The sequence below is a fragment of the Aquarana catesbeiana genome, linkage group LG08 (assembly GCF_042186555.1).
Source record: "Aquarana catesbeiana isolate 2022-GZ linkage group LG08, ASM4218655v1, whole genome shotgun sequence".
NCBI lineage: Eukaryota > Metazoa > Chordata > Amphibia > Anura > Ranidae > Aquarana > Aquarana catesbeiana.
Window position 1 is genome coordinate 2,088,370 of NC_133331.1, and position 24,747 is coordinate 2,113,116.

Sequence of the window (24,747 nt, forward strand, 5' to 3'; positions counted from 1 at the left end):
TCTATGCTGACTACTTGGAATCCCAACTAGCTAATAGCAGAAGCGGAAGGATGAGAATTCTAGGAGACGTGTGTATTATCTATCTATCTATCTATCTATCTATCTATCTATCTATCTATCTATCTATCTCTTAGGACAGTGATGGTGAACCTTGCCAACCCAGATGTTTTCTAACGATACTCAACTACCCTGCAGAGTGCATGAGCATCATGGGAAATGTAGTTCCAAAACATCTGGGGTGCCGAGGTTTCGCCATCACTGCCTTAGGATTTTACCAGTCACAAGAGCTACACGACATGCACTTATATGTTTTTTTTATCATCTCTTCTCCCAGCTGTGAACGCAGACAGAAACGCAGGCGCAACCGCAATGAGCGTTGTGCTTTACCGGAAGAAGGAAGCCTGCAACCCCTGACCGACTTGTCACCCGACTCAGACATCCCTGGGCTCCATCCATTAAAACTTGGTGACTTCAACAAAAGTGGCCTGGATGACAGAAGTGTTCCCTGCAGAACAAGCAAGTAAGTCCAGCAGGCTTTTCTATATACAGTGCCAGGAGAAAACGAAGGTCTACCTAACGAAAATGAGACCGGTGTAGAGCGGAACTATGGCCCCCCATCAAAGCTGAACTGTAGGAATTATTTGGGTTGCATATATGCGTTGGCCCACCTTGGACCAATGCAGGAGGTGTTTCTGACACCTGATGGGCCTCTGATGAAGCATGAAGTCATTCCACAGTGATAGGTGGTCCAGGTCCTGCTCATGTTCTATGCCAGGGGTCTCCAAACGTTCTAGACAAAGGGCCAGTTTAGACTTCAGGGGAGCTACACTTTGGGCAGTAGAAGTAGAAAATGTCTTTGTGTCAGTGAGAGTGAACAATGTCTCAGGCTTTTTGGGTAGGTGGGAGTAAAAAAAAATGTCATAGAACCTGTGGTCAGTAGGTGGAACATCATTGGTATGGAGTCAGGGGGGACACATACTATTGATTAGGCACTATTCATCCCAAGAATACTAATGATGGGGCAATATTCCTCCTCCTAGTGACCACAGGCTCTATGAGATTATTTTACTCCTGGAAGTTCATGTGGGTAGACGTTCCTCCCTCACATTTTCATTCCATTTTCGTTTGTTGATAAAAATTCAGATGACTTTTGTTTCGTTTCCGTCACTGAAAATATGCCACATATTAATTGACAATATTTTCGTCAATTAGCTGCAGTGCTCCACAGAGCATCCTGTGTCCTCTAGTGACTCCAGGAACCTCTGTGTGCCCGGTGACTACATGTGCACCCCAAAGTATCCAGCATTATCGAGTGACTCCAGTGCACCTCAAGGCATCCTGTGTCATCTAGTTTCTCCAGAGAGCCTCTCAGACCCCATGAGAGCCCCAGACCACCCTGTGTAGTTTAATGACCTCAAGCTCACCCTTATGTCTCCACATGCACCCCGGTGTCATCTAAAGACCTCAATGCACCCTGTGACACCAGTGCACCCCTAAGCATCCTGTCATCTAGTGACCTCAGTTTGCCAATGATGGGACACTATTCCTCCCACTGACACCAATGATGGGGCACTATTCCTCCCACTGATACCAATGATGGGACACTATTCCTCCAACTGATACCAATGATGGGACACTATTCCTCCCACTGATACCAATGATGGGACACTATTCCTCTCACTGACACCAATGATGGGGCACTATTCCTCCCACTGATACCAATGATGGGACACTATTCCTCCCACTGATACCAATGATGGGACACTATTCCTCCCACTGATACCAATGATGGGACACTATTCCTCTCACTGACACCAATGATGGGACACTATTCCTCCCACTGACACCAATGAAGAGACACTATTCTTCCCACTGATACCAATGATGGGACACTATTCCTCCCACTGATACAAATGATGGGACACTATTCCTCCCACTGACACCAATGATGGGACACTATTCTTCCCACTGATACCAATGATGGGACACTATTCCTCCCACTGACACCAATGATGGGACACTATTCTTCCCACTGATATCAATGATGGGACACTATTCCCTCCACTGACACCAATGATGGGGCACTATTCCCCCCACTGACACCAATGATGGGACACTATTCCTCCCATCCTGTGTCATCCATTGACCCCTGAGAACCCCGTGTCATCTAGTGACCCCTGTGCACCCCGTGTCATCCATTGACCCCTGTGCACCCCATGTCATCCATTGACCCCTGAGACATCCATTGACCACTGAGCACCCCGTGTCATCCATTGACCCCTGAGAACCCCGTGTCATCTAGTGACCCCTGTGCACCCCGTGTCATCCATTGACCCCTGTGCACCCCATGTCATCCATTGACCCCTGAGAACCCCGTGTCATCCATTGACCCCTGAGCACCCTGTGTCATCCATTGACCCCTGAGCACCCGGTGTCATCCATTGACCCCTGACCACCCCGTGTCATCCAGTGACCCCTGAGCACCCTGTGTCATCCATTGACCCCTGAGCACCCGGTGTCATCCATTGACCCCTGAGCACCCCGTGTCATCCATTGACCCCTGACCACCCCGTGTCATCCATTGACCCCTGAGCACCCTGTGTCATCCATTGACCCCTGAGCACCCCGTGTCATCCATTGACCCCTGAGAACCCCGTGTCATCTAGTGACCCCTGTGCACCCCGTGTCATCCATTGACCCCTGTGCACCCCATGTCATCCATTGACCCCTGAGAACCCCATGTCATCCATTGACCCCTGAGCACCCTGTGTCATCTAGTTACCCCTGGGCACCCGGTGTCATCCATTGACCCCTGAGCACCCAGTGTCATCTGTAGTGATCGAATATAAGTTCAAATCCAGATCACCGGGTATACTGGATGATATGATGTAGAGTGGGTATGATAATTAATTAGTAAGTACTCTTCCGCAGCAACCCAATTCTTCCAGAGAGATGCACTTTATTGACTTCCAACACAGAACAAAGTCCAAAGTCCACAGATGACAAAGAAATCCGACAGAGGAAATATAATTCAGAAACCCATATTATTCAGTCTTCCCAGCCATGCACAGACAAGCCTCCCCTACACACAGACAAGCCTAACTCACCCATACACAGATGAGCCTTACTCCCACACTAAATGCCAGCTTGAATGTTCTCTATGAAATACTAGTCCACTAGGAGGGAGTTTCTGCTAGGTCAACCCAAAATACTCTTTGATCTTATTGTTACCCCGTCAAGTCTAATTACCATCAATAAATACTTCTACTATGGTCCTTTAAACAATGTACCCTTTGAAATGTTCAATTAGGTTTCCAGACCATACCTCACCTCACACACCTAGGTAGACTTGCATATGATTAACACATCAAAGAGTCTTCAGCTGTTCCCTTACTATGTTAAAATTCAGTTGGACAATGCAACTGAATTTCTGGTCAGCATGGTACTCCAATACAATATTATACATAAATTGGCCAACATATTACAACATCATCCAGTGACCCCTGAGCACCCGGTGTCATCCATTGACCCCTGAGAACCCCGTGTCATCCATTGACCCCTGAGCACCCTGTGTCATCTAGTTACCCCTGGGCACCCCATGTCATCCATTGACCCCTGAGAACCCCGTGTCATCCATTGACCCCTGAGCACCCGGTGTCATCCAGTGACCCCTGAGCACCCGATGTCATCCATTGACCCCTGAGCACCCGGTGTCATCCATTGACCCCTGAGAACCCCGTGTCATCTAGTGACCCCTGAGCACCCGGTGTCATCCATTGACCCCTGAGAACCCCGTGTCATCCATTGACCCCTGAGCACCCGGTGTCATCCAGTGACCCCTGAGCACCCGATGTCATCCATTGACCCCTGAGCACCCGGTGTCATCCATTGACCCCTGAGAACCCCGTGTCATCTAGTGACCCCTGAGCACCCGGTGTCATCCATTGACCCCTGAGAACCCCGTGTCATCTAGTGACCCCTGAGCACCCGGTGTCATCCATTGACCCCTGAGCACCCGGTGTCATCCATTGACCCCTGAGCACCCGGTGTCATCCATTGACCCCTGAGCACCCGGTGTCATCCATTGACCCCTGACCACCCCGTGTCATCCATTGACCCCTGACCACCCCGTGTCATCCATTGACCCCTGAGCACCCTGTGTCATCCATTGACCCCTGAGCACCCAGTGTCATCCATTGACCCCTGAGCACCCAGTGTCATCCATTGACCCCTGAGCACCCTTGGTGACACCTGGGTCCCTGTGCAGCCTATAATACGCTTCTGCACCCTCTGGACTGTCCTTCTCTCAGTGGATACAGACCTCTGTCCACGACAGCAGCGCTGTATGACAGCCACTGTAATTAATATTGATCTAAAATTGGAAAGTATCTTCTGCACGTTGTGTGTCTGAGGATTCGCATTCTCCATTAGAAAACACAAATGTTGCCGGCGCCGCTCATCATTCCGTTCCTGTACTGTGCAAAAATAATCAATATGATGTGTAATATCTGTGCACCTGGGTACTCTGTATAACAAAGCACTGAGCCTCGGCACCAGGACACTGCCCACCACTGAGCCTCGGCACCGGGACACTGCCCACCACTGAGCCTCGGCACCGGGACACTCCCCACCAGTGAGCCTCGGCACCGGGACACTCCACACCACTGAGCCCCGGCACCGGGACACTCCACACCACTGAGCCTCGGCACCGGGACACTCCCCACCACTGAGCCTCGGCACCGGGACACTCCACACCACTGAGCCCCGGCACCGGGACACTGCCCACCACTGAGCCTCGGCACCGGGGCACACCCCACCACTGAGCCTCGGCACCGGGACACTCCCCACCAGTGAGCCTCGGCACCGGGACACTCCACACCACTGAGCCCCGGCACCGGGACACTCCACACCACTGAGCCTCGGCACCGGGACACTCCCCACCACTGAGCCTCGGCACCGGGACACTCCCCACCACTGAGCCTCGGCACCGGGACACTCCCCACCACTGAGCCTCGGCACCGGAACACTCCCCACCACTGAGCCTCGGAACCGGGGCACACCCCACCACTGAGCCCCGGCACCGGGACACTCCCCACCACTGAGCCTCGGCACCGGGACACTCCCCACCACTGAGCCCAGGAACCGGGACACTCCCCACCACTGAGCCTCGGCACCGGGACACTCCCCACCACTGAGCCTCGGCACCGGGACACTCCCCACCACTGAGCCTCGGCACCGGGACAATCCCCACCACTGAGCCTCGGCACCGGGACACTCCCCACCACTGAGCCCAGGAACCGGGACACTCCCCACCACTGAGCCTCGGCACCGGGACACTCCCCACCACTGAGCCTCGGCACCGGGACACTCCCCACCACTGAGCCTCGGCACCGGGACACTCCCCACCACTGAGCCTCGGCACCAGAACACTCCCCACCACTGAGCCTCGGAACCGGGGTACACCCCACCACTGAGCCCCGGCACCGGGACACTCCCCACCACTGAGCCTCGGCACCGGGACACTCCCCACCACTGAGCCCAGGAACCGGGACACTCCCCACCACTGAGCCTCGGCACCGGGACACTCCCCACCACTGAGCCTCGGCACCGGGACACTCCCCACCACTGAGCCTCGGCACCGGGACACTCCCCACCACTGAGCCTCGGCACCGGGACACTCCCCACCACTGAGCCTCGGCACCGGGACACTCCCCACCACTGAGCCTCGGCACCGGGACACTCCCCACCACTGAGCCTCGGCACCGGGACACTCCCCACCACTGAGCCTCGGCACCGGGACACTACCCCACCACTGAGCCTCGGCACCGGGACACTACCCCACCACTGAGCCTCGGCACCGGGACACTGCCCCACCACTGAGCCTCGGCACCAGGACACTCCCCACCACTGAGCCTCGGCACCGGGACACTCCCACCACTGAGCCCCGGCATCGGGACACTCCCCACCACTGAGCCTCGGCACCGGGACACTCCCCACCACTGAGCCTCGGCACCCGGACACTCCCCACCACTGAGCCTCGGAACCAGGACTCTCCCCACCACTGAACCTCGGCACCCAGACACTCCCCACCACTGAGCCTCTGCACCGGGACTCTCCCCACCACTGAGCCTCAGCACCAGGACACTGCCCACCACTGAGCCTCGGCACCGGGACACTTCCCACCACTGAGCCTTGGTACCGGGACACTCCCCACCACTGAGCCTTGGTACCGGGACACTTCCCACCACTGAGCCCCGGCATCAGGACACTCCCCACCACTGAGCCTTGGCACCCGGACACTGCCCCCCTGTGGCCAACACTCTGCCACCTCTCTAGGCAAACATTTGGGGAATTTTTATCATAGAATGGATATTTTCACTTCTTTCACATAAAAACATCATTTCCAGCAGTTCCGCCTATAAGATGCTGATTTTCAAAATAATTGTACTAAAGTGAAAAAAAAACCTGGAGAACTTTTATTACATTATTTGTTTACAGACATTTTTTTTGCAATTTTGGCATAATTTTATGCCACCATAAACTCGGCAAAATCCATATTCTTCGATAAAAGTGATTTGATTTAGAAGTGGAACTCCGGGGCAATCAGCTAAATACACATATGGGAGCAGTCTATCCAGTCCTGAGATTTACACAGTTCTGCTAAAAACAGTGGCAGCTGGTGGTTTTATTTTGGGGGGGGGCGGCAAACAACCACCCCCCTGAGCGGCACACAACTACCCTCCCGAGCGGCACACAACTACCCCCCCCCCCAAGAGGCACACAACTACCCCCCCTCCTGTGTGCGTTACTGCCAATTTAACACCATATAGTTCTGTGCGTCACTGTACGATCGGCGCATTATATTGCAGTATTTTATAGTGTATCCATGGAGTGTGTCTGTGTAGTGTGAGTACTCAAATTAAAGTGCACCAAACACCTCTTCTTCTTTACATTTGCTTATAAGCACCGCCCCCTCCCTCCCAATAATGTCTGGGAGGACAACAAGGAGAGGCAGATGTTCCCTTGGCCCTGTAAGGGGGCCAGCAACAAATGTGTCCACAGGCAAAGGTGGACGTGGTGGTCAGTCCTCGGGCAGGGCATCATTTCCGCTGTTTAGTGAGTTTGCCCGTGCTATCCAGCCACAGCATGCAGAGGAGATGGTGGACTGGCTTACTAACTGTCACACAAGCAGAGACAAGTGTGCAGTCCCCTGCAGTTGCCAGAGTGGATAAACCTGCCTCCTTGTCCACATCTATTCCTGCCATAGCCCCAACATCAGCCATTGAGGAGTCAGCTGAGTTATTTGACCACAGCGCCAGCCACTTGCTCCTTTATGATGCCCAGCCATTACTGTATTCAGGTGTTGGTTCTGAGGTTGAGGATGACAGGAACATGAGCCTAGAGAGAGGGAGGAACACTGGTAGACAAATTGGCATTCATGTTTCCCAAGCCGCAGGGTATTGCCAAATTGTCTCACTCGATAAGCTCTGCAGGCTACAGTGTGCTCGGTTGGCTGAAATTCAGCAGGAATTCCACCTGCCCATAAACCACCTAATTTGTGACATGCCCACCAGGTGGAACTCAACTTTGGGAATGCTGCAGCGGCTATACATGCAGCAGATGGCCGTCTACAAGTACTTGTGTCAGTATGGCAAGACGACAGGCTCAGGCCGCCTCGGCTTTTTTTCCCCACGCCAATGGCTGATCATTAGGGTGCATGCACTGTATTGTCACCATTTGAGGAGGCCACAAGTATGGTGAACCGTGACAGTGCATGCATCAGTGACACAATCCCTGTTTTGTTCCTGCTGGAGCAGACTTTGCGTGGCATTATGGACAGGGCACTGGAGGCAGAGCAGCAGGAGGAGGAAGAGGAGGACGAGGAGGAAGAGGAGGACTTCCTTTCCTCTCAAGGCCCACTTTATCTAGACACCATCATTCCTATGTCACAGAAAACACAGGATGAGAGAGGGGAGGAGGATGAGGAGGATTCTGGCACTTTCATAGGCTTTGAAGAAGAGGAAGACGTGTCAATATGTAAGCGATGGCTTTCCAACCCCAGGACCCTTGGGAGTAGTACATGGCTGGGAGGAGGAAGTTCCAGATGCTGTCATACTGAGTGACCAGAGGAGTCTGCTTCTCAAGCCTCTGTAAATTTGAGGCGCATGGGAAACCTCATGCTTCAAAGCCTGCGAAAGGACCCAAGAGTACGTGGCATAAAGGAGAAGGATGATTACTGGTTGGCAACCCTCATTGACCACCGTTATAAAGGGAAGGTCTCAGAACTCATCCTGTCCCCACAGAGAGTGCAGAAGATAAAATCTCTTGAGGACACATTAAAGAGGATTTTATTGAATGTTTTTCCTGACTCCAGTAGGTTACAGTGTGGTGGAAAAGTTTGTTTTGAGTCTTCTGTTGGTCAAGAGAGGAGCTTGGAGAAGGTGTCCGCCTAAGTGAGGCATTTTGGAATTCTTTTAGTCCTCACCGCCCAGGGCTGTCAGCTTCCACATCCCATCGGCAGCGTCTGGATCACATGGTGGACGATTACCTTGGGGGGGGGCAAAACAGAGATGGAGAGCTATCCAGCTGATGATCCACTGACTTACTGGGTCATGAGAATAGACCACTGGCCAGAACTTGCCCAGTATGCTATTGAGTTGTTGGACTGCCTTGCATCCAGCATGCTTTCAGAGCGGGCATTCAGTGCTGCAGGATCTTTCGTTACTGATCATTGAACGAGTCTGTCCACAGACTCTGTGGACCGTTTGACTTTTATAAAAATGAATCAGTCCTGGATTACCAGCTATGAAGCCCCTAATGCCAATGTCACTGATTAAGTCTTTTTGGGATGTGGAATCTCTGCAGGACTTCGAGGCTGCCTAGCTTTGAGGGTGTTCAATCATTTCATCTGGAAGAATGTTTTTGGTATAGGTTTCATGGGCACAAGTAACACCCAAAGATCAATTTTTCTGCACCTGTTTGACAGGTAAATATCATTGCAATGTTTTACAGCAAGGCCAATTCTTGCTTTAATCAAGATTACCTCTATATGGTTATGGTGGGAAGGCGCCACCGACACCCAAAGACCAATTTTTACGCACCCGTTCCTTCTATCCAAAGTCAAAGTGACACCAGAATGTATCCAAAAATCGAATCTTGTTCCCAGTGCACTACATTGTGGCCTCATCATACACACTTCTGGCTCCTCATCATACACACTTCTGGCTCCTCATCATACACACTGGCTCCTCATTATACACACTGGCTCCCCAGCTGTTGCTGAGCAAAATAAAGGCAGCTTGCAGGGAAAATGACATTTTGTGCCTTTGATAAATGCAATTATTGCTGCAGCAGATTCTAGACATGGTACAGATCTGCCACTTTACAGGTAGACTAAGGGGACCCCCCAGGCACTATATTTGGGGGACCCCCCAGGCACTATATTGGAAGGAATTTTTCATTTTTATGCTTTCACTTTAAAAATCAAAAAATCACTGCTCACTTAAAAATGACGTTTTTCACAAACTTTTCTTGATACATGTCCCCCCAGGGCAGGACCCGGACCCCTATAACCATTGTATGCCCAATTACTTGCATATAAGCCTTCAAAATGGGCACTTTTTAATTTCTGACGTTCGGGTCCCATTGACTTTAATGGGGTTCGTTATTCGGGTCCGAACTTTTGCAGTGTTCGAAAGTTCTGGTGCGAGGCGAACACAGGGGTCCGTTCGGCCCATCCCTACCCAGGACAGGATCCGATCTACCTCTCTTGCCACAACAAGATTTCTGGTTCCTTCCTGATGCCTAATGTATGACACCGCCATTGCATTGTCTTACTGAATGTAAATCAGATGACCCTCCAGTAAGATGGTCCAAAGCTTAAGAGAAAACCGAACTACCTGAAGCTCCACGATGCTGATCAGGAGATGAGACTTCAGCGATCCCCTACACCCTCCCCAGCCCAACAGACTGGGGTCCGTCATGAAGATCCTCTACACGATGGGAAGGAGGGACTTCCCAACTTCAGAGCCCCCAGGTCAGGGACAACCTGGTCTTTGGTGATTGAAAAATGTGTCTGCCTGAGACCAGATCGAATCATCATGGTAGAATGTTGTGTTGTCGAGGTCTGGAGTAAAACTGGGCAAAAGAGACTTCCTGAAAAGAGGCGTCCATCAAACCTAGGTATCGCCTGCAAAAAATAGGGTTTTGCACGGAATGATGTCCACAGAAGCCAGAAAGTCTCCCTAGGGAAGGGAGTTGATGACAGAATTGGTAGATCCCATGTGGAACATTTGGACTCAAATGAAGACATGCAGAACTTTGAGATCCAAAATTAACAAAATTCCCTCTTTAGGCTTAGAAAAGGTAAGCAGATTAAAAGCACTGGAACCATTTTGTCACAACGACTGATGCAATGGCCAATTGATCCAGAAGAACTGAGAGGGCTTGATGGAAATCTGTTAGTTTGTGATGCAGTAAGGTTGGAGGTAAGAAGGAGGGAGGGACCCTCCAGGAGGGAGGCACAATCCAGTTTATAGCCCTGAGATATCACTTCCTGCACCCAAGCATCACAAATGTAAGCCGTCCCAACATCTGCAAAGGCCAACACCCCCCCCCCACCACCACCACCACCATAGAGAGTGGGGGCGCACCTTGGTGCCGAGGAAGGCCTGTCTGAGGATTTCACAGACTCAGACTCCGAGTAACAGACCTTGCAGGTGGACAGGGAGCCAAGCTTAAGGGGGGCTGAGGGATGTTGAGATTGCAGAAGTGTAGAAGTGAAAGGAATGTTTCTCAACAGATAAGGATGGAGAGGAGTTTGCAGCCTGTTCCTTGGGGAAGATGGGTGTTCTTGCCACCAGCAGCATCCTTGAAGATCCTTGTCACAGAGGTTCCTCAATCCGGTACTTTATCCTACTTCATATGAGATGACATGAGACACAAGCGAGAAATGACACAAGAGGCCTCTAGCAAACCGTCACAGCTGAAATGTAATGCTACAGCCATTTGTTCCACGCATTCTATAAGCGAGCGATCAACCTCGGCAGCGGTTAAATCTCTTTCTGGGGATTTTGATTAGTCAGACATGGTTTGACAAAGTAGGAGCTTTCAACTGTTTATCGGTTGAACCCTTTCATGCCTAAGCCTATTTCTGACATTTGTTGCTTACAAGTTAAAATCCGTATTTTTTTGCTAGCAAATTACTTAGAACCCCCAAACATTATATATATATATATATATATATATATATATATATATATATATATATATATATTAGCAGAGACCCTAGAGAATAAAATGGCGATTGTTGCAATATTGGCAGTGAGGAGGCCGGAATTGTAGATTTTGAGGGCTGATTTGTATTGGTTGAAGTCTTTGAGAGACTTAGTCTTATGCCACAGACGCTCAAGTGTCGCACTGTATTTGCGCGGCGGTCTTTCAAACGCATTTTTTTTTTAGGAAAAAAGACACTTTCATTAATTAAAAAAAAAATTAAACAGTGAAGTTAGCCCAATTTTTTTGTATAATGTGAAAGATGATGTTACACCGAGTAAATAGATACCTAACATGTCACTCTTTGAAATTGCGCACACTCGTGGAATGGTGACAAACTACGGTACCTAAAAATCTCCATAGGTGGCACATTAAAAAAAAAAGAAAATGGTTACCAGGTTTGAGTTAGAGGAGGTCTAGTACTAGAATTATTGCTCTTGCGCTGAGGATCACGGCGATACCTCACATGTGTGATTTGAACACCGTTTACATATTCGGGCGTGACTTACGTGTGCATTTTCTTTGCTGCGCGAGCTCGTGGAGACGGGGGCGCTTTAAAAAAAAAAAAATTTTCTCATTTGTTTTTTTTTTTTACATTGTCACTTTTGAAAAAAAAAATTTGATCACTTTTATTTATGTCACAAGGAATGTACTCTTTATGGAGGGAACGGGGGTCCCCAAATCCCTCCTTTGCACTTCAAAGTATTCAGATTGCCAAAAACTGCGATTCTGAATACTGTTATTTTTTTTTCTTAAACTGCGCCATTGGCAGCCGAATAAACCGGAAGTGACGTCGCTTCTGTGTTTGCACATAGGAGACTGGAATGAAGCCGTTTCCTTCCAGTCTCATTCTAGCCGGCGGATTGCGCATCGGGTCTCCCGGTGGGATGGGAGGCCCGGGTACAGCGGTGAAAGGCGGTGGGAGACGTCCCCTCCCGCTCTTTCCAGGATAACATCCAATCGGCTTTTAGCCGCATCGGTTGTTATCCCTGAAGGGTCGATCGCCCGCTCTAAAAAACGGTACCGGGGTGATGCCTGCAGCTGCCTATCACCCCGGTATAACCCCTTAAAGCCAAGGCCGCATATGTGCGTACGGTCGGTGGGAAGGGGTTAAAGACAATCGCCTCCTCTACCTGAATGGGAAGCACCCTGTTAAAGCTGAACACTCCACACTGGGAATAGAACACTTTTGCACAAAATCCTCTCTAAACAGATAAAAGGTAATAATATACGTTAAGGGAGAGCAAACAGCTTGTCAGGATGTTTCCAATCTCTACAGAGAAACAGTTGGAAATGAGGGTGCAAAGGGAAAGTCTTCACAGCCTTAGGAATTTTAAAATGACCCAAGTCTGGAAACGGCACTGTTAGAAGCAATAGACTGATCTGCTAGTTTTAGAGTGTTGCACACAATGTCAATAGGAGCTGAAATGGTCCCCTTTAAATTGGGAGTCTTCGCAGTAGACTGGCTCCTCAGGAGCAAGCTCATCAGTCAAGGACTGGGATGAATCAATCTGATAGCTTGGAAGGTACTAAAGTCTGCTACACACTAACAGATTTTTTTTTTTGTCACCTTCCCCCTGGACACTGTTCCCTCAAATACTACGGTCACCCTCTGACCCCATCCTACACTCTCTAACCCACATCTTCAATCTCTCCCTCTCTTCTGGCATCTTCCCCAATGCTCTAAAACATGGAATGTTCACCCCCATACTTAAAAATCCATCCTTGGACCCTACCAACCTTCACAATCTACGCCCTATCTCCTTGCTCCCCTTTTCCTCTAAACACCTTGAACGTCCTCCTTCAGTCTGGATTTCGCCCTCAACACTCCACAGAAACTGCCCTTTTAAAACTTACAAATCACTTACTAACAGCAAAAAGCAATGGACACTATTCTGTACTCCTACTTCTGGACCTTTCGGCTGCCTTTGATACAGTTGACCACCCCCTCCTCCTCAAAAAACTTTACTTCTTTGGTCTCTGTGACTGTGCTCTTCAGTGGTTCTCATCCTACCTATCCCAACGCACCTTCAGTGTCACTTCCAATTCTACTTCCTCCACTCCTCTTCCCTTCTCTGTCGGGGTCCCCCAAGGTTCTGTTCTTGGACCTCTTTTATTTTCAATCTACACCTCTTCCCTGGGTCAGCTGATAGCCTCTCACGGCTTTCAATATCATTTCTACGACATCCAAATCTATCTCTCCACCCCTCAACTCACTCCATCAGTCTCCTCCTCCTCCCAAATCTATCTCTCCACCCCTCAACTCACTCCATCAGTCTCCTCCTCCTCCCAAATCTATCTCTCCACCCCTCAACTCACTCCATCAGTCTCCTCCTCCTCCCAAATCTATCTCTCCACCCCTCAACTCCATCAGTCTCCTCACCCATCACTAACTTACTAACCGACATATCTGTATGGATGTCACACCACTTCCTCAAACTCAACTTGTCCAGAACTGAGCTCATATTTCCTTTCCCACGTGCCTCTTCCCCTGATCTCTCTGTCAAGAGCAATGGCACAACCATCCACCCTTCCCCCACATGTCCGGGTGCGAGGTATTCTCCTGGACTCTGAACTCTCCTTTTGGCCCCACATCCAATCACTTTCCAAATCCTGCCGACTCAACCTCCGCAACATCTCTAAAATACGCCCCTTCCTAACCAACGAAACCACAAAGCTCCTGATTCACTCTCCTGGTTATCTCTCGCCTTGACTACTGCCACTCACTCCTCATTGGCTTACCTTTAAAGCGGAGCTCCACCCATATTTTCATCTTTGCTTTAATCACTACAATCCCGCAAACATCATTTGGCGTTTTTTTGTTTACCTTGTTGCTAGGGTGTCTTCTATTTTCTTCCACTTTCTGCACTGCGGCGAGGTACGTCATATCCTGCGGCGCCACTGCTCCTGGGAGATGTGTGTCATCATTCCTAGGAGTCTGTGGGCATCGCCGCCTGTTGGCATCACATTATTTCCAAATAACGACGTGATGCAAGGCGGATCTAAGCGCCATTTTTGGAAAGTTACTTCAGTCTATTGTCTAGACTCTAGCTGCTTACATTTGGTTGTCATAACAGGATCTGCCTACAACTACACCGTTGTCATGGCAACCAGAGACGCAATCATGTGCCGTGTCTTATGCGCATGCGCGAGATCCGGAGGTGCATGCTGGGTAACCAGCAGCACCGATTCCTGGAAAATAAAACACTTGTGGGCTTCACATGCCAACAACTAAGATGGGAGCGCGCTGCAGGCAGAATATAAAGGTTCGTTTAAACAAAAAAAAATGCTATAATACAGCGTCCTGCCATATACTGAGCATTTGTAACATTGGGTTAGATGAACATCTAAGGTGTCTTAGAAAAAACTCTGCTTTAAATAGGCTCCTCCCCCTTCAGTCCATCATGAAGGCTGCTGCCAGACTCATCCACCTTACAAACCGCCCAGCGTCTGCTACCCCTCTCTGCCAATCCCTCCACTGGCTTCCACTCACCCAACAAATTAAATTCAAAACACTAACAATAATTTACTGTCAGGGCTGGGCTCAGCCCTTCCTTCTCTGAGCTGGCCGCTCAGCTGTCGGCTAATTGCCAGCTCCCATCTCTCTCCACAGTTACTCAGCTGTTGATGATATCCTGCTCATCAGTCCTGCCTACTTAAGACGTCCAGTCCAGAGGTTCTCTGCCTTCGTCTTGGTCAACATCACAGAAACTATCTCCTGCGATCCTGTTCAAGACTTGCTTTGCGGACATCCCTTCTGACTCCAGATCCTGCTTGCTGTTCCACTACATTGATCCCTGACTTCTGGCTTGGCTGACTATCCGTTCTGGTTACTGAACTTTGGCTATGTTTTGACTACGTTTGTTCTTTTTACTTTTATTATTAAACAAGTGTGATGTAACTGTACTTCTGTCTCGGGCTGATTGCATGGTTTCTGGCACTTACAAAGCCATCCACACCTCTGCCCCCAGCTACATCACTAACCTAGTATCTAAATACCAACCAAATTGTCCTCTCCGTTCCTCCCAAGACCTTCTGCTCTCCAGCTCCCTCGTCACCTAATCCAATACTCGCCTCCGGGACTTCTCCCAAGCCTCTAATATCCTTTAGAATTCCCTACACCAATCTGTCCTATTATCTCCAATTTTATCCACTTTAAGGCGATCCCTGAAAACTTTTCTCTTAACGAGCCGGGCCCTCTGATTCCTATCGTATTGAATTATATGGTAAGGTCTGCGCAAACTGTTGGTGCTATATAAATCCTGTATAATAATAATAATAATATATTTGTGATATGGGAGGTTGATCTGTGAATGGTGTGTTCGCCCACGTTTGGTTCCATCCTGGAGGGCGTGGAGATCTTCATGTGGGATACACGGATGAATCCTGTCATATGTGATTGGAAATCACATCAGTTCTGTTGACTCATTACATATGGTACATGGATCCACATTTTCTGGTATCTGCGCTCGCCCTACTTTTGGTGGTGGATCACTGAATTGAATTGGAAGTCATGGAGTGATTGTTTATCGATACTCCCCTACTACCACTTACACCGACTTGCAATCTTGGGGGGGTACTATGGTGACCCCCATAATATAGATCTTCACTTTCCAAGATTTTAAGACTTAGAATTAAAATGCTAATTCCTTTCACTTTGGCACTGAATATCAACATTTTAAATGTAATGATTATCTTCACTATTACACATTTATACAGCGTTTTATGTTAGCGCAGCACTGGTTTTTCTATATGTTTTACATAATTACTTCAGGATATATTTCTTCACGGTCAGATCAGTGAGGGTTTATTTTAAACGTATTTACTTCTGTTAAAAATATGTAAATATTTAAATGTCCACATCTTGTCCATAGTTACAATTTAAAGCATACACTTTAAATTGTAACTATAGACATAGCCAAAACTTTTTTTTTTTCTTTTTGAAAAGAATAGGAAAAAAAATTAGGTTTATTTTGCTGCTTTTTTACCCGCTGAAGATTCTATTTGACCATTGTCACCAAGACAGAAAGTCAGGGGAAATCCAAAATCGTACACTTTTTATGAGAACGGGATTAGCGAGGAAGTCTTCCAATGAGGACAACTGTCTAAAGCTGGTTATACAGAGGGGAAAATATTTATTTGATCCCCCAAGCAAAACATGACTTAGTAGTTGGTGGAGAAACCCTTGTTGGTGATCACAGAGGTCAGACGTTTCTTGTAGGTGGTGATCAGGTTTGCACACATCTCAGGAGGGATTTTGAGCCACTCTTCTTTACAGATCTTCTCTAAATCCTTAAGGATTCTTGGCTGTCTCTTGGCAACTCGAAATTTCAGCTCCTCCATAAATTTTCTATAGGATTAAGGTCTGGAGACTGGATAGGCCACTCCATGACCTTAATGTGCTTCTTCTTGAGCCCCTCCTTTGTTGCCTTGGCGGTATGTTTTGGGTCATTGTCATGCTGGAAGACTCATCCATGACCCATCTTCAGTGTTCTGGATGAGGGAAGAAGGTTCTCCTCCAAGATCTTACAATACATGGCCCCGTCCATTGGACCCTACAGGCGGCAAAGTCGGCCTGAACCTTTATCAGAGAAACAGCCCCAAATCATCATGTTTCCACCTCCGTGTGTGACTGTAGGGATGATGTGTGACTGTAGGGATGGTGTGTGACTGTAGGGATGGTGTGCGACTGTAGGGATGGTGTGCGACTGTAGGGATGGTGTGCGACTGTAGGGATGATGTGCGACTGTAGGGATGATGTGCGACTGTAGGGATGGTGTGCGACTGTAGGGATGATGTGACTGTAGGGATGATGTGTGACTGTAGGGATGATGTGCGACTGTAGGGATGATGTGCGACTGTAGGGATGGTGTGCGACTGTAGGGATAATGTGCGACTGTAGGGATGGGGTGCGACTGTAGGGATGATGTGTGACTGTAGGGATGGTGTGTGACTGTAGGGATGGTGTGTGACTGTAGGGATGGTGTGTGACTGTAGGGATGATGTGTGACTGTAGGGATGGGGTGTGACTGTAGGAATGATGTGTGACTGTGGGGATGATGTGACTGTGGGGATGATGTGTGACTGTAGGGATGATGTGTGACTGTAGGGATGATGTGTGACCGTAGGGATGATGTGTGACTGTAGGGATGGTGTGTGACTGTAGGGATGATGTGTGACCGTAGGGATGGTGTGTGACTGTAGGGATGATGTGTGACTGTAGGGATGATGTGACTGTAGGGATGGTGTTCTTAGGGTCATACTCAGCATTTTTCTTCCTCCAAACACAGCAAGTCGAGTTAATGCCAAAGAGCTGAATTTTGGTCTCATCTGACCACAGAACTTTCTCCCAATCCTTCTCTGAATCATTTAGATGTTGATTGGTAGACTTCAGACGTTCCTCTACATGTGTCTTCCTGAGGAGGAGGACCTTGCGGGCGCTGCAGGATTTCAATCCATGGCGGTGTATTGTGTTACCAATGGTTTGTTTGGTGACTGAGGTCCCAACTGCCTTGAGATCCTTCACAAGCTCCTCCCGTGTAGTTCTGGGCTGATCCCTCACTTTTCTCATGACCATCCTCACCCCATGAGGAGAAATCTTCCATGGAGCTCCAGACTGAGGACGATTGATGGTTATTTTGTATTTCTTCCATTTGTGAATAATCACTCCAACAGTTGTCTTCTTCTCACCAATCTTCTTGCTGATGGTCTTGTAGCCCATTCCAGCCTTGTGCAGGTCTACAATCTTCTCCCCGACGTCCTCTGACAGATCTTTGGTCTTCCCCATGATGGTGAGGATTGGATGGAAGAAAGAGATTCTGTGGACAGGTGTCTTTTATACACATAACGAGTTGTCGTTAGGAGAACCTTCTTACATTGACAGGACTAATCTGTGTACCACATGAGCACCTACTGTAGTGTCTGTGTATACTCCATATATACCCCCCATATATACTATATACACTCTATATACTCCATATATACCCCCATATATACTATATACACTCTCTATATACTCCATATATACTATATACACTCTCTATATACTCCATATATACCCCCCATATATACTATATACACTCTCTATATACTCCATATATACCCCACATATATACTATATACACTCTCTATATACTCCATATATACTGTATACACTCTCTATATACTCCATATATACCCCCCATATATACTATATACACTCTCTATATACCCCCCATATATACTATATACACTCTCTATATACTCCATATATACCCCCCATATATACTATATACACTCTCTATATACTCCATATATACCCCCCATATATACTATATACACTCTCTATATACTCCATATATACTATATACACTCTCTATATATACCCCCCATATATACTATATACACTCTCTATATACCCCATATATACTATATACACTCTCTATATACCCCATATATACTATATACACTCTCTATATACTCCATATATACTATATACACTCTCTATATACTCCATATATACCCCCCATATATACTATATACACTCTCTATATACTCCATATATACTATATACACTCTCTATATATACCCCCCATATATACTATATACACTCTCTATATACCCCCCATATATACTATATACACTCTCTATATACTCCATATATACTATATACACTCTCTATATACTCCATATATACTATATACACTCTCTATATACTCCATATATATACTATATACACTCTCTATATACTCCATATATATACCACATGAGCACCTACTGTAGCCAGTCTGTGGGGGCAGAATTATTGTTGGTTGGTAGGGGGTCAAATACTTATTTTACTCACTGAACTGCAACTCCATTTATAACATTTGTATTGTGTGATTTTTCTGGATTTTTGGTTGATATTCTGTCTCTATCATATAAAATACACCTATGATAAAAATTATAGACCCTTCATTTCTATGTAAGGGGGCAAAACTTACACAATCTGCAGGGGAGACGATCGTTATCCCCCCCCCTATATATGATTCAGTTTCTTTCCTTCAGCTACACATTGGAGAAGGATGGTGGAATCCTCCCCGCTGTGTCATTGTTTTCTGGCACTCTCAGAAAATACTGATCAGCGCTGCAGCTGAATGGCTGCAAGTGCTGACCCAGTGAAAATATACCATGATATATAATGATAGATTGACTTCTCATGAATGGGAACAGCCAAACGTGGATTGGAATTTGTCTGGTGCCTGCTGAAATTTCAGTCCATGTATGGCCAGCTTTAGAGGGGAATTCCCCTCATTTTGTAGAGATTTTGTCTCACATCCTTTTGCATCTCTGGGGCAGGAAGTGAAGACTTTTCCTCTCCAATGGGACACCGATAGCAAAACATATACTGACACGGGTTTTGATTCTAGCCTGTTCTATCCAGATCTAAAAACCATACATAGACTTTGGGACTTCTTTAGATTAACAAGATATACATTGCAAAGTCTTAAACCTTTTATGTATATATTCAGTGTGCAGCACTTCAAAATTTATACTCCCAATGTGCATTTTTATACCCAAAATAAATACAATAAAATCATTCTATAAATACATATAAAACACAATACAAAGTGCTAGGTGCTTAGTGCTAAATTATGCAAAATAATGCAGTGAAAAAGTGCCCTGTGCTTTATTATATAGAGAGTGGGTTACAAAGCACCTTTTCACGTGGATTCTCTCCTAGGTGCGCCGTCTTTCTCATTCTTGTTGCCACACCGCACATTCCACATCTCACATTATGTCACTACTAAAGCTCAGACCCAGGGAAGATATAAAAGCCTCTCATAGCATAAAACATTGATATGCTTTCGATCAGGGGTCAGCAACCTTTTTCCACTTAAGGGCCGGATTCAATGTATGTGAATGCATGGAAGGCCGCATTCACCTGCTAATAAATATGATCGTGACTGGTTCTCTATACATTACACAGCCCCCCCACCTCTGGCCCCCTTTACATTACACAGCTCTGTAGCACTGGTTCTCTATACATTACACAGCCCCCCACCTCTGGCCCCCTTTACATTACACAGCTCTGTAGCACTGGTTCTCTATACATTACACAGCCCCCCCCACCTCTGGTTCCCTTTACATTACACAGCCCCCCACCTCTGGTTCTCTATACATTACACAGCCCCCCACCTCTGGTTCCCTTTACATTACACAGCCCCCCACCTCTGGTTCTCTATACATTACACAGCCCCCCCCCCCTCTGGCCCCCTTTACATTACACAGCTCTGTAGCACTGGCTCTCTATACATTACACAGCCCCCCCACCTCTGGCCCCCTTTACATTACACAGCTCTGTAGCACTGGTTCTCTATACATTACACAGCCCCCCCCACCTCTGGTTCCCTTTACATTACACAGCCCCCCACCTCTGGTTCTCTATACATTACACAGCCCCCCCCTCTGGCCCCCTTTACATTACACAGCTCTGTGGCACTGGCTCTCTATACATTACACAGCCCCCCCACCTCTGGCCCCCTTTACATTACACAGCTCTGTGGCACTGGCTCTCTATACATTACACAGCCCCCCCACCTCTGGCCCCCTTTACATTACACAGCTCTGTAGCACTGGTTCTCTATACATTACACAGCCCCCCCACCTCTGGTTCTCTATACATTACACAGCCCCCCCCCTCTGGCCCCCTTTACATTACACAGCTCTGTGGCACTGGCTCTCTATACATTACACAGCCCCCCCACCTCTGGTTCTCTATACATTACACAGCCCCCCCCCCCCTCTGGCCTCCTTTACATTACACAGCTCTGTGGCACTGGCTCTCTATACATTACACAGTCCCCCCCACCTCTGGTTCCCTTTAAATTACACAGCCATCGCACCTCTCGCCCCCTTTACATTACACAGCGCCCTTCACCTCTGGACGCCTTTACATTACACAGCCACCTCACCTCTGGCCCCCTTTTCATTACACAGCCCCCGCACCTCTGGACCCCGTTACATTACACGGCTCTGTAGCTCTGGTTCTCTACACATTACACAGCCCCCCACCTCTGGTTCCCTTTACATTACACAGCCACCGCACTTCTGGCCCCCTGCACCTCTGGACCGCTTTACATTACACAGCCCCATACCTCTGGTTTCCTTTTTTACATTACACAGTCCCCTGCACCTCTGGACTCCTTTACATTACACAGCCCCCTGCACCTCTGGGCCCCTTTACATTACATAGTTCCCTGCACCTCTGGACCCCTTTAAATTACACAGCTCTGTACCTCTGGTTCCCTTTACATTACACAGCCCCCTGCACCCCTGGACCCTTTTACATTACACAGCACCCTGCACCTCTGGCCTCTTTTACATTACATAGCCTCCTGCACCCCTTTACATTGCACAGCCCCGTACCTCTGGTTCCCTTTACATTACACTGCCCCCCTGTAATTGCACAGCCTTCCCCTGCATATTACACAGCCCCCTTGTAATTGCACAGCCCCCCTTACACACACCCCCTGCATATTACACAGCACCCCCCCCCCCCACCCCACCACAGCTCTGACCTTTCTTACCTTGCCCCATGCAGAGAGGGAGACAGAGCAGAGCAGGGAGCAGGAAGCTGAATGAGAACACGGGAGAGACCCACAGCAGCGCTGATAAGACAACGGGAGCTTTCAAAGTTAATTTTTCATATTACCAAGCTGGTGATTGGTTGCTAGGACCTAGCAACCAATCACCTGGAAAGTTAACTCTGGAAGCTCCCACTGTCTTATCAGCGCTGCTGTGTGTCTCTCCCGTGTTCTCATTCAGCTTCCTGCTCTGCTCCTACTTAAAATGTGTGCCGGCCAGGTGCACGTGAATTCATCACGTGCACTAATGGGCCGGACATTTAGAGGCAGCAGGCCGAGTGCGGCCTGCAGACCGTAGGTTGCTGACCCCTGCTTTAGATTGTAAGCTCTATGAGCCGGGCCCTCCTATTCCTTCTCTATTGAACTGTTTTTTAATTGTACTGTCCGCCCCCCCCATTGTACATTGTAAAGTGCTGCATAAACTGTTGGCGCTATATAAATCCTGTATAATAATTACTATTTAAAACAATACATAAAATAAATTCACTCACAATTTGCTATGCTGTACCCAGCACATAGCTATCCACTCAATCTATTTGCCCGACCCGCTGCACTCTCTGTTCGTGTGAGCCCGGTCTTTGAGGGAAGTGATCTCAGCCCTTTCTACGCGTTTCACCCACCACAGTGTTCAGGGAGCGTTAGTACTTTTTATTGTGTTTATATATGTCTTAATATATTGAATTTATTGTATTTATTTTGGCATAATAATTCACATTGGGAGTATAAATTAGGAAGCGTTGAACACTGAATATATATATATATATTTATATATACTAAGACACACTAGTGTTTCATTCCAGCAGCTAGGGTGTCATGTACCTGAGAGAAGACTGAAATGACGAGGTCGGCCTCTCTTGTATCCCGGGCCCCACTGAGAGTGGTACAGAGGGTAACGAGTGACAGGAGGAACATGGGTGCCTGTGGATGTTGATGGGAAAACTTGCAGCAGGAGATGTGGTCCCAAGGAGACTGGCGAACCAATGGGTCAAGAACAGTAGTAATGTTCAGTAGTCTAGCCCAGGTTTAAGGAGCACTCCACTTGTGCTGCTGGTTCAGTACTTGTGGCTTGTCAGAACTCTCAGCAGACTGGAGGCAGGAACACTCAGCAGTGCGCAGAGCTGGTACAGCAGACAGCCAGGCAGGCACTCAAACAGGACAGGAAGCCAGGATCAGAGATGGAAACGCGGTCACAGGGTCAACAGACAGGCAGCGAATCCAAGATCAGGTCAGGAGCAAGCTGGGTCAGCAACAAGAGAATCGTACAGGATAAACGCAGAGAACAGCTGAAGGTCAGTCAGCACAGAACATGGGCATTAGGATCCTTTAAATAGCCTGTCTGGTGCCAACAGGAAATGTGCGTGTGAGCAAGTGCGCATTCTTGCACACATGCGTGCGCCTGGTAACCATTCTCTGGGAAATATCATGTGCATATCTCACAGGGATTGCCTGACATAGGGATTTAATGTGAGGTAAGGCCTCGGGTGCATATTGTATTGTTCAGTCGTGTCTGACGTGTCTGAGTTCCAGCCACAAACGTTTTTTTTTTAAAGTCAGCAGCTACAAACACTGTAGCTGCTGACTTTTAAAAAGGACACTTACCTGTCCAGGGAGCCCACAATGTTGTCATCCCCCCCCCCCCCGAGGCCGATCAATCCATCGGATCGGGTGCACGTGCCACCATTGTAACTAAGGGAAACCGGCTTCACTGCCAGTTTCCTACTGCGCATGCGCTTCGTGAATGGCCAGCTTGTCTTTTGGGACACACACAGATCCCAGAAGACAGCGGGGGAGGTTCGCCGCACAATAGGACATGATGTCCTGCGCCGCGGCCTGGCTGGAACAGAAGACCAAAAAAGGTACTAAAGAAACAAAATTAAAATATCCAAAAACGTGGGGTGGAGGGCTGGTCTTTAGTTTAAGACCACCTTTCAAAAGTGGGTGGAACTCCGCTTTAAAAGTTTTAAATCTGATACATTAGTATGTTTCTAAACAGTGTGGCACGTTTTCACTGAGAATAAAGAATCCTACTAGGTTCGCAGTGAATTCTCAATGAAAAAAAAAATGAATCCTGAGCTTTATAAAATGGAAAAAGCCAACAATTGTGGTGGTTTTTTTTTTTTTTTGTGGCAAAAGTGCTGGCAGCATGTAAATCACTTGATAAAAAACCAACGCAATCTATAAAAAGACGATCTATCAGTTGGGAGGCAGGTGTCTCCTGAAGTGGAGGACGCACTCTAAGCCCTATAATGAGAAATTGATGTAGGGATACAGAGTATAGTGTAATTCCGTGTACACACAGGCGGACTTTTCAGCATCAAATGTCCGACGGACTTTACGACAGACTTTCTAATGAACGGACTTGCCTACACACAATCACACCAAAGTCCGACGGATTGGTACGTGATGACATACGACCGGACTAAAATAAGGAAGTTCATAGCCAGTAGCCAATAGCTGCCCTAGCGTGGGTTTTTGTCCGTCGGACTAGCATACAGATGAGCGGATTTTTCAACCGGACTCGAGTCCGTCGGATAGATTTGAAACATGTTCCAAATCAAAAGTCCGTCTGATTTTCGACCGAAAAAGTCTGCTGCAGGTCCAATGAAGCCCACACACGGTCGGATTGTCCGACGGATTCGTCCCGTCGGACCAGTCTGGTCGGAAAGTCCGCTTGTGTGTACGCGGCATAAGGCCCCTTTCACGCGAACGGACCATTCAGGTCCACCTGTCAGTTTTTTTAGGCAGATCTGAACAGATGCTTCATGCAGGTCTATGGAGCGACCGATGTCAGCGGTTACCATGTCCGCTGACATCCAATCTGCTAAAATCAGACGTATGGCGATACGCTCACATCTGTCTTGGTGGATCG

At 48.0% G+C, this 24,747-nt stretch overlaps 1 protein-coding gene across 4 annotated transcripts in view; it reads left to right on the forward strand.

The window, feature by feature from the left end:
- Positions 1-24,747, forward strand: part of PIANP (PILR alpha associated neural protein) — a 75,736-nt gene that overhangs the window by 49,653 nt on the left and 1,336 nt on the right. For all 4 annotated transcript variants that reach the window (XM_073595410.1, XM_073595412.1, XM_073595411.1 and 1 more), the window contains exon 5: positions 335-520. In XM_073595410.1, coding sequence (XP_073451511.1) covers positions 335-520 — 186 coding nt within the window. The remainder of the gene's footprint in view (positions 1-334; positions 521-24,747) is intronic.